General features: G+C 37.4%; 1 protein-coding gene across 19 annotated transcripts in view; it reads left to right on the forward strand.

Moving 5' to 3' along the window:
- Positions 1-11990, forward strand: part of LOC118389840 (disks large homolog 2) — a 294551-nt gene extending 282561 nt beyond the window's left edge. For 12 of the 19 annotated variants that reach the window (XM_052529613.1, XM_052529623.1, XM_052529625.1 and 9 more), the window contains 6 exons: positions 3005-3055; positions 3466-3567; positions 7622-7794; positions 9459-9571; positions 9935-10026; positions 10588-11473. In XM_052529613.1, the coding sequence (XP_052385573.1) occupies positions 3005-3055; positions 3466-3567; positions 7622-7794; positions 9459-9571; positions 9935-10026; positions 10588-10694 (638 nt within the window). In that variant the 3' untranslated portion in view covers positions 10695-11473. Of the gene's footprint in view, positions 1-3004; positions 3056-3465; positions 3568-7621; positions 7795-9458; positions 9572-9934; positions 10027-10587 lie in introns of those variants that run through there. The other 7 variants (XM_052529614.1, XM_052529620.1, XM_052529630.1 and 4 more) reach the window with 3 other exon arrangements.

Below are 11990 nucleotides of genomic sequence, written 5' to 3' on the forward strand. Positions count from 1 at the left end.
TAACCTAAACACGCACACACACACTGGCAACGATTTTTTTCAGCATGCAGGCAGACACTATAATAGATTTATAAGTGATAGAGTGAGGGCTTTGCATAGGCGCTTTGTTGTGTTTTTTTTGTGGGATTAGAATAAAAATGCCTGGAACGTAAAATAACATTATTATCCGGTTCCCATCCTTTTAAAATAACGGTTCAGTTCCCGGAACAGTATGGATCACTTTCGTTCCCGGTTCCGTTTCTGTTCCCAACCCCTGCTAATAAGCGCCTAAATTGGAACGTGGTGGCTGTACAGTAATATGCTATACATGACGTCAGAGCTCTGGCTCTGTGCTTTCACAAGGCTGTATGGGTTTTGACTGACAGCCATTCTGAACTTGAGCACAGCGCAACAAGAAGTTGCTCCCATCCCTCCCGCTAATTGGGCAACATTTTAAAATGTTTTGTTGAGTGAGGAAAATGCTGTAAATTAAGATGACTCGATGTATTTTGAAAGGTGAGACATTGAGGATTATAATAAATACCGCTTTGATGTCATACAAGCAAGCCAACGACCGTGAGTCCAAATGTGCACTTCACATTTCCAGATTCATATACAGTGTTAATGTTTATGATCACTATGTTTGATGTACAGTTACAAGATGACATGACATCATAACCTGGTTGTTCTGAACAGAATGAGCCTGTTTGTTTATTGAGAAGAACATTGGCTGTGGCACACGCACTTGAATGCACTCATGACTCCTTTCTATGCGCACAAAAATTACAATCTGTTTTTCTGAATTGCCTTCTGAAAGCCTAACTTATAACTTAGCTAGTCATGTTGGTAATAGAACAAGCCCACCTGACTGAGATTGTGAATTATAAAATGGACCGTTTTTAGATTACGTAAACAACAACAGTAGTTGTGTGATGGGGATGAAATAACTACAACTACAAGTCTGCTTGCTCTAGTTCCTCAATGGCACAGCTAGGAGAGCTCAGAAAAGTATCTTAGAGTTGAAGATTCTTTGAGTCATAAGTGTATTGAAATTGCTTAGGAACTGTGCACACATTTTCCTGTTATCTCCAAACTGTTACTTTTCCATTGCTACCATGGTTATGCATAAGCTTTTCATATGGAATTCTGTAAGAAACATTTAAATGTAGCCCTATCCATATAGGCGAAATCCCATGAGTGTAAAGGGTTAAAGGTTTTATTTTACTGCAACATTAATGGACACCCATCTATTGTAATGTTAGCTTTCTCCTCTTCTTTTATATAACTATTATCTTGCAGTGTTTAATCCCTATCCTTGGATCAGAATACAAATAGTTGCAGAATAAAATCATGTTGGTACTTTCTTGCACATATTAACCAATCAACTTATACTAACCAATCAACTAATACTAACCAATCAACTAATACTAACCAATCAACTAATACTAACCAATCAACTTATACTAACCAATCAACTTATACTAACCAATCAACTAATACTAACCAATCAACTAATACCAACCAATCAACTTATACTAACCAATCAACTGATACTAACCAATCAACTTATACTAACCAATCAACTAATACTAACCAATCAACTTATACTAACCAATCAACTAATACTAACCAATCAACTTATACTAACCAATCAACTTATACTAACCAATCAACTTATACTAACCAATCAACTAATACTAACCAATCAACTTATACTAACCAATCAACTTATACTAACCAATCAACTAATACTAACCAATCAACTTATACTAACCAATCAACTAATACCAACCAATCAACTTATACTAACCAATCAACTTATACTAACCAATCAACTTATACTAACCAATCAACTAATACTAACCAATCAACTTATACTAACCAATCAACTAATACTAACCAATCAACTAATACTAACCAATCAACTTATACTAACCAATCAACTTATACTAACCAATCAACTAATACTAACCAATCAACTAATACTAACCAATCAACTAATACTAACCAATCAACTTGTACAAAAAATGTGGAAATCAATCAATCCGCCATCATTAACACAATGGAAAAATCTAATTTATTATTGAAATTGTTTGGGCGACCGAGGAAAAACAAATTGGTACAATTCAAGGCCAAGCGGCAAACCATAATGCAGCCACTAGGGATGGGGGTGTGAACATGCGGGTGAGATGAGATGTAGCCATTATTTGTGTCCGTCCGTAAATTGTTGTTTGTATCTGGAGTAACAAAATCTATAAAATACAAATCTACTTAGCATGCGCTCTAAAAGCAGAACCAATTAGATACAGCTGTACCTTTTCTGTGAGTTGCAAGGTTCATCTAGATTTTATATGTGTTATGCTGAGCGTTGAAACTAAAGCAGGACAAACATTGTGTTATAGTAGAAGGTTAAATTAATCCTGGCAAAGGGAATGGGAAGGTTTTGAGACAAGCACACAACGTGATCATCCTCCCGAGAGCTACAGTCATGACCTAAAATAGATTAGGCCTATATTGACAATCTTTTGACTAGAGAAAATGATTTGCCCTCATAATATTCAAATGTATCGACCAAATAGTACAATGAAGCAATATAACTTGACACATTTCCCAACCCAAGCTCTAAATGAAAACGCATCCACTGGTCATTACTGCAGGCGAGAGAAAATAACCTCAGTGTTTGTGTTTGTTTGGGATTATACGGATACTTGAAAAGGATGTTTGCATAGTGCACTAGACAGTCACAATTCACTTCGAAAGCAGTATAAACGTTCTTGCCTTCTGTTGGGTGTTGTGTTACTACTCTTTGGCCACAATCAGTCTCAATCCCTTTTTTTGTATGGCACAATTTACATTGAGTGTTTTCATTGAATGCTTCTAATCACTTCTTTATTCATCCAGATTGACATTCCTCCTGTCTTGGGACAGTTGGTCAAGAGAATAAGCATGAACATGCATGTAATGTCCGTTTTATTAACTTTTCTGTTTTATAGTAACTATTTTAGTAACTGTTTTATGTCACCAGGGAGTCAAGAGGACATGATTCTCTCCTATGAGCCTGTCATTCGACAAGAGAGTGAGTCCTCTTCCAATCTTTTACCAGAGTGGTCCTTGATAATGCACTATTTCAGTCAGTGAAACATTAGCCGCTTGCACATTGTCACGCTATATTTATGCACGCCAGTGTGTACAAGAAGCACCACAGAGGTTTTAAAAATGAGACAAAACAATTGATTACTTCCTGTAACTCCTGCGAGGAAGATTCTGGAAAGTTCTTCCGTACTAGTTATTTACAGGAAGTAATCGCTGGTTGAGTCTCTAGACATCAAAACCTCTCTGGCACTAGTACGCATTGGCTTGCTCATATATAGCGTGGTTGTTGTAGTGAAATTGCTTGCCCACATTTACTGTGGAGACTAATGCTCAGTGCACAGTTATAACCTATTATGTCTGTAAATGAGTTGATTGACACATTTTATCTTACAGTTAATTACGCCAGACCCGTCATAATCCTTGGACCAATGAAAGACAGAATCAACGACGACCTGATATCCGAATTCCCTGACAAATTTGGCTCCTGCGTGCCACGTAAGTCCCTCTACCATCACAAGGAGACCAGTGGCCGTATGTATAACGCTTCTCAGAGTAGGAGCACTGATTTAGGATCAGTTTTGCCTCAGGTCAAAATTGATAAGATTTCATGGACAGGGGGAACCTGGGCCCAGATTCACAAAACCTTCTTTGGAATACATTTCTTCTAAACTGCCATTTTTACCTTAAGTATAGACTTATGAAGAAAGTTAAGCAAAGTTGCTATTCCTCAATAAAGTTATTGGAAATGTTCATACGTTTTTTCGTGGTTCTTCCTATGAAAAGAAATGGGATTCTTGAAAATAATGTTTTAGGATCTTCTTGAAAATGTACTCAACTTTAAGACAGCTAAAACCTTGTCTTGTGACAACTGGATACTTTTGTAACCATGAATGTTTTCTTGCGACACTGCCACAGACACAGTTGGCTACCGGACATTTAAATTAACAATAATGATTAACAATATTCTAGAAGTATTAAATAGCTAGCATTAGCTTGTTAATTTGCTAAGAAGAACATGGCTAACTTAGCTAACGTTAAATGTCGTTAACTATGTTGGCTAATGTTGTTATGCGTTAGCTCTTACCGGTCACGCAGTCCCTCTACCACTGCCTCTCCTATCATGGACAAAACCTTCTCCTCCAGCTGGTCCACATGAATGGTTGATACCCCTCCCCCCATCCAGTCTTCTTCAAATCCCTGCTTCTCTCAACTCCCTTCTTAGCAGCCGACTTGATGTTGGACTACTGTCCCTTGCTATACCCCCGACGGTGGAGACAGACTTTGGCACTCTCGCCCATCCTCTCTTTTGGTATCTGCAATGACCCTTCAGTTATCAAGTCTCCCCAACAGCAACCTTTTCCTGGCTGCTATTTCCTCCACCATCACTTCAAGCTCTTGTTTTTTTGCGCTTTCCTTGGTTATCCATTTTTGTGTTGATATACAGTAGCTAGTCTGATGGCTATAATGTGTGAATAATAAAGTTTGTTTTTGTGTATAAAGGGTTTGCGAGCCAACAACAACAACAAACATTCTCGAGACATAAAGCAGATTAATTAAATGGAATAAAATGGAAATGGGCCAAATCCTATCATCGCTGTCACATAAGCTTATTTATTGGTTTCAAGCACGTCGCTAATGTCAATGCCACATAAGAAGATAGTTCTTAGGAAAGATATTTACGGAGTTCTTCAGAAAACTATGAATTCATAAGAACATTTTGAGGAATTGCACTTACGAACTATCTTATGGACTTCTTATTTCTTTTCGTAAGTAGTGTTTTGTGAATCTGGCCCCTGATCCTGGATCAGCACTTATACTCTGAGACGCTTGATACATATGGCCCCAGTCTACCAGGCTGTCTCAGGGTGGACACAGTTGCTGCATCAAGAATACATTGTGTGATCATGTGCCCTTGTGATTAGCTCTCCCTAATAAATTCCACCGTGCTGCCAATATACCATTGTAGTTTTATTTTATACCCATCTTCTTCATTTGCTATGTTGTTATAGTGTTTGATTCATTATTTTTCCTAATTTCTCAAAAAAAAAGCTATTAATTTTCCCCCCTTACATGTTTTGTTGGGTTCTTTGATTTGTATTATACATACTTGGTTAAATTATCCAGAGATGATTTCTTGATGACAATAATAATGTAGGATTGTATTATTACCCTGCTATTCACATGTGCAATTCTATTGAACCATTAAAGGGGAAGTTCAGGATTTTAGAATTTGACGTTAAATGTCTCCTCATGCTGAAAGTAGTCTATAGTCCAGGAGAAACTGTAATCAATGGTTCGGTTTTTCTTGAAGAAATTACTATGAACTTCAGCTAACTTTAGCCACAGCTAGGTAATAATCAATGGAAGTATATTTTTATTTTTATGGCCAACTGAGAAAGGCAAAATCCAACAAAAGCTATGGCAACAAATCCAAATAAATGTGGAATTCGTTTTACAGACAACAGGATTTTGAGTTTTGGCTGTAGACCAGATACTGTTTATGTATAGTAGTGTGACCATACTACTAAGTTCAAGGTTCATGGACAGTAGAGTGCTTCTGGCATTTTACTCTAAAACCATTTTTCATACATTTCTCATTGGTACACCATTAGTATGGTCTCACAATCCAATTATTTTGCACATTCAAGCCTCATAGCGGTCCTAAAAGCAGGCCTATGATTCATTCCTGAAAAAGTTTTGGATCCTTATGAGAGTTTTTGCTCCTGTTTGATTTTGGTAGTCAGGAGACTGAACGTAGTGTAAAGAAAATAATCTTGAAAACGTGGATTTTTGGGACAGTATTAAAAGTTGACTAAGTAAGGAATAATCAACGAGGGGCTATGCATTCTATGGAAAATAATGAACAACGTGGAAGGTGTGTAGCGCGTCGTGGAACTGACCTTCCACAGAGTTGCATTATTTTCCAGAGATCGCATAGAGCCTCAAGTTGATTATCTCTTTTATACCATGGCTATAATTGAATACATTTGCCACTAGAAATGTGTTCATTTGCTGGTAGAAATGTGTTCAACATCCACTAGATTAGCTCTATAATGCCCTTCAAGCCAATCAGAAAGGAGTATTCAACAATTCCATGGCATAATTAAACAATAAGGCACGAGGGGGTGTGGTATATGGCCAATATACCACAACTAAGGGTTGTTCTTAGGCACAACACATCGTGGAGTGCCTGGACACAGAACCTTAGCTGTGGTATATTGGCCATATACCACAAACCTCCGACGTGCCTTAATGCTATTATAAACCGGTTATCAACGTAATTAGAGCAGTAAAAATAAATGTTTTGTCATACCCGTAGTATACGGTCTGATATACCATGGCTGTCAGCCAATCAGCATTCAGGGCTCGAACAACCCAGTTTATAATGAGGAATATTTACAAACAATTGTTTGAGTTATATGACCTTTTAAATACAGTTTTTCAATATAATGATAGTATTTCATACTATTGTATATTTCAAAGAACTGTCCACACCACTGTCTACTTGATGTCATATTTTTATTTTGATCGTCATTGTTTTTATTTGGTTTGTTTTAATTGATTTATCTTTTTATTCCATCTATTTTTTAAACCATGTAAAGCGGCTAACTGTTCAGGGCAGCCAGGTAAGTGAGCCCCTTAGTTGCTGGTATACAGAATGTAGTGTAACTAAGTTATTGGTTAATACAATGTAGTGAAAGGAAGTAGAATATGTTCCACACTGTTGTAAGTAGTAGATTGAAAATGGACTTAGAGTAGAAATTGCAGTATTGACATTTTAAAAATACTCCAAATGCCTCTCTACACATAGTTACCAGGAGATGTACAGATTCATTGTGGGGAATGGGGAAATTTCCCTTCTCACTATTAAATCTACACATTGTTTAACAGTGCGATGGAGAATCTATAGATTTCCAGTGGAATCGCTAGATTTCCCTATTTTACACATTTACCGTAACACATATACCAAAGGTCAGATTGAACAAAATGCACATTTACAGTATCAGTAACAGTTAGACTGGGTTTACATTCAAATCACCCTGCAAACACCAGATCTTAGCTTAGGTGCACTACTTTTTATGCTTTCAAAACACGATCATGGTATTTTGAAACATTTTCAGTGCATCATTAATTTGTTTGTTTACACTAACAGGTATAATAGTTGTGTTTATGTACAGTATCTATACTGTAGTCACACTGTACCTGCCTATGTAACTATAATATAAATAAAAGGTACTACGCTTCGATCACACCCACAGCGTCATTGCATTTTGGTACGACATAATTACATTAATTTCCAATGAAACACTGCGTTTGACTTGCAGCATTGCGTTACAGAGGCGGTTGCAGTGCGTTCTGTGTGGTGCATCCTTTGAATTTATCCAACGTATGCATCAAACTGTATGTGTAGACGGCTTAACAGAAATGGTAGCAGAAGGTGAATGTTGAACTTTTGCTGCACACATATCCAGATGATGCTGCGTACTATTTTGTGCAAGGACTCTTATCGTGTTATTTTAGCTTATTGTCTTCTCCTCTTGCATCAAAGATACCACTCGGTCGAGGAGGGACTACGAGGTCGATGGGCGGGACTACCATTTTGTAATGTCCAGAGAGCAGATGGAGCAGGACATCCAAGAGCACAAGTTCATTGAGGCGGGCCAGTACAACGACAATCTATATGGAACCAGTGTTCAGTCGGTCAAATATGTGGCTGAGAGGGTGAGTGTCACTGTCATTGAGATATACTTTATTTAGGCAGTGTGTTTTCAACAGGCAGAAAAACAACGGTGGCAGGCGGCGGTGTGCTAATCCAATGTCAACTTTTATGGCTTTTCCTAATGCCTCGATCACACCGACAATGTTATTGCATTTTGATACAACAGAAGTACATTCATTTCCAATGGAAATGTTCTGTGTGGTGCACACATTGGATTTATTGAACGTATGCGCCAAACTGTATGTGTCGACAGCTTGACAGAAATGGTAGCAGAAGGTGATTGTTGAACTTTTGCGCAAAAGTGCTACCAGTGTGATCAAGGCATAAACATTTACGTAAATTAACTTCACTGAAACATTTTGTTGTTGTTGTATTTTACGATCTTGTCTCATCGCTGGAACTCCCCAACGGGCTCAGGAGAGGCGAAGGTGGAGTCACGCGTCCTTCGAAACATGACTCACCTAACTGCGTTCCTTTACACCCGCCAGCCGCACCAATGTGTCGGAGGAAACACTGTTCAACTGGCAACCGGGGTCAGCGATGCAGTGCCTTAGACCGCTGAGTCACTCAGGAGGCCCCACTGAAACTATATCTAACCTAATTCCTAAACTTAAACTTAACCCTACTACTACCTTAATACATATCGACCCCTATGCATTAACTAACAAAAATGTTCTGCTGGTCGAAAATACACTTCCATATTTAACACTATTCAGGATTCCATTTAACTCTGTGGTTGTAGCATTGTGTTGATCTATATTTAATCCAAACAAAATGTGTTTTTATGTGTGATGTAACCACACAAAAAGATCATACCAAGATTTTTATTTTATTAGACCAATTTCAGAACTTTAAAATGTGGGTCTTTGTGTCTTATTGGACGAATAACTAAAAGGACAACCATGGTCTCCAAGCATATCTATTCCTTTGTATATGTTAAATACCTCTTCTAATAAAGTATCATGTCAGAAACAGTTATTTGACTCAATCAAGGACATTATGTAAATTCAATGATATACACTTTGTGTACGAAACATTAAGGTTACCTGCACTTTCCATGACATAGAATGACCAGGTAAATCCAGGTGAAAGCTATGATCCCTTATTGATGTCACTAGTTAAATCCACTTCAAATCAGTGTAGATAAAGGGAAGGGGACAGGTTAAAGAAGGAGTTTTAAGCCTTGAGACAGTTGAGACGTGGATTGTGTTTGTACCATACAGAAGGTGAATGGGCAAGACAAAATATGTAAGTGCCTTTGAACAGGGTATGGTAGGCGCACCAGTTTGTGTCAAGAACTGCAACGCTGCTGGGTTTTTCACGCTCAACATTTTCCCCTGTGTATCAAGAATGGTCCACCACCCAAAGGACATCCAGCCAACTTTACACAACAGTGGGAAGCATTGGAGTCAACATGGGCCAATATCCCTATGGAATGCTTTCGACACCTTGTCCTGACAAATTTGGTATTTGGTATTTTATTAGGATCCCCATTAGCTGTTGCAAAAGTAGCAGCTACTCTTCAAATCAGTGTAGATAAAGGGAGCTGTTCTGAGGGGCAAAAGGGGATGCAACTCAATATTAGGAAGGTGTTCCTAATGTTTGTACACTTTGTGTATACTGTATAGAGTATGTACGTGTATAAACTCTCTCTTTCCTCTGTCAGCAGGGTAAACACTGCATACTGGATGTGTCAGGGAATGCCATAAAACGACTACAAGTAGCACAACTCTACCCCATTGCCATCTTTATAAAGCCTAGGTCCATTGATTCATTAATGTGAGTTCTCTCATATCCCAACTCATGAAAATATTACATAGCAGATGTGTTTATTACAGATATCCAATACAGGAGAAGGAGCTGACATCATTAAATTGAGTGCAGAATATATTTTTTAAATGGGGAGGCGGTAAATCAGGCAATTAAGTGGAAATGGGAGTTGAATTGACAAATACCACATTAACTTAATGAACATAATTCATAGTCCATACATGTGGAAATGTAGTTGCAGAGATTAGAACCTTTGGGACTGATTTCCCGGACACAGATTGAGCTTGCTTTTTAGTCCAGGACTAGGCATAATCTGTGTCTGGGAAACTGCCCCATGGTGTCTGATGCCTCACAACAAACCTTTGTTCCCAGGGAGATGAATAAGAGATTAACAGAAGAGCAGGCCAGGAAGACATTTGACAGGGCCATTAAGTTGGAGCAGGAGTTTGGCGAGTTTTTCACAGGTACAGTATCCATGAGTAAAGATGCACAATGTTCCTCTTTTTAGACAAAAGAGATGTGAAAGTTGTAGTCTCAACCCTTGTTTAATGTATACAGTCCTGGGGCCTCATTTCTCAAGCCTCTGTGGATTACAAAGAAATTGGCCTACATGGAGATCCTACAATTAGATGGGAATTATGAACATTATTGATGTCCATAACTTCAATGATAAAACAGATCCCTACTGTAATTCTGCATATGTGAATGAGCATTACAAGCCTGCCTGGATAATGCCCTTCATTCACCCTTGATGGTGACAAATTACATCCTCATTTGCTGTATGGTTAGTAACTATTAGAACTAAGCCACGGCAGTAAAAACCAAAAGAGCAGGTGTTAGCAGAATGTTTTCATCTTTTGCAGTGACTTTTTCAACTTTAACCTGTGGGACCACAATGTGTTCTATGGGTGCAATTTATTATTATCACACAGTATGTACATGACAAAAAAAGACTTCCTTCTATTAGAAAATAATTTATAAATGGTTAGATCTGCCTGTAATGAATGTATCCCCTTGTTTTGTAGCCCTTGTTCAAGGAGACACCTTAGAAGACATTTATAACCACTGCAAAATGGTGATAGAGGAGCATTCAGGACCCTACATCTGGATCCCATCAAAAGAGAAATTATGAGAACACACCACTTTGGCAGGGATATTGGACTGCTAGATTCACAACATACTTTGTAACAAATGTTCAACTGTAATGGTAATTTATATTGTTCATAATTATAGCCAATTAAAATTATTTTTTTCTTATAGTTTCTTTTTTTTCCACTTTCAATATGAATGTACACCACAACGTTTAAGACACATTTTTGGCCTAAAAAAATTGACTGTTTGTATATTTCATGTTTTTATTTTTAAAAATGCTAAGGAAATTTAATAAACAAGGGCATGTGTTCACGTCGACACTGCGTGGAATTTCAAATGAATATTCGAAGATCGCCACGCCAATGAAGGAGGGGAAGGAAATAATATCAGCTTGTTTTGCTTCTCTCCACACAACAGCTAGCACTTTGTGTCCCCTGACACTCACCTCACATCAGTAGTTGACATTTTGTGTGACTTTAGCATCTATGGCCCTTGGACACAGTTCATCGTAATCCGCCTATTTTTACGTTCTTATTTTTATTTTTTATTATTTTGTGAATTCAGATTTGTTTGAAAATGTTTTCTTTGAATAAGAATTCTCAACTGTATTGTTTTTTGTTGTTGTGCGGATTAATTCTTTAAAAAATACAATTATTGTTAAGATGCTTTGATTAGAATGAAGAATTAAGGGGGAAATCTACATTTAGGTGTAGGAAATGTGACATTATATTTTGCTATTTATATTGATAGAGGGCACAACAGCACAAAGTATTTATTATGAAGATATATAACTTTGATTAAAAAACAAATAAAACATCTGATCTGAATTGTTTAACATAGTGTGTGGTAGATTTAGAGATGATGGGGTTGTTATTTGAGAGTAAATGGAAAACTACAGGTCCAAAGTCCTTTGAGGACTGATAGTAAGTAATGTTCTGTGGTGAGCCTAAAGTCTTAATCCGTATATTCACAAAGCAGCCTAATGATAACTTTGCCACTTAGGAGCAATTCTTATCAGAATTCTGTCATTTTTCCCATAAGTGTAATACATTTTTGAAAGTAATTCACAAATTCTCACTTTGCGCACGTTTCCCACAAACTTCCAAACATTTGAATTCCCAGTGGCCTAGTGCAGCATCTGGAAAGTGTCTGAAGTTAAATTTCACTAATTAAAAGTAAGTATCATAATGAATTACACTCTGCCTATAACCAAATGCAATGTGCTTTGTTACTTTTTTTTCATTCATGAAACACATTTGGGGATTTTGATTTATTATTATTATTTAAAGAACTATAGTCTTGTATATTGGTTACAATTAAAGTAAATTAAAAGGAT

This window comes from Oncorhynchus keta, chromosome 11 (assembly GCF_023373465.1).
Source record: "Oncorhynchus keta strain PuntledgeMale-10-30-2019 chromosome 11, Oket_V2, whole genome shotgun sequence".
In the NCBI taxonomy this organism is placed as follows: domain Eukaryota; kingdom Metazoa; phylum Chordata; class Actinopteri; order Salmoniformes; family Salmonidae; genus Oncorhynchus; species Oncorhynchus keta.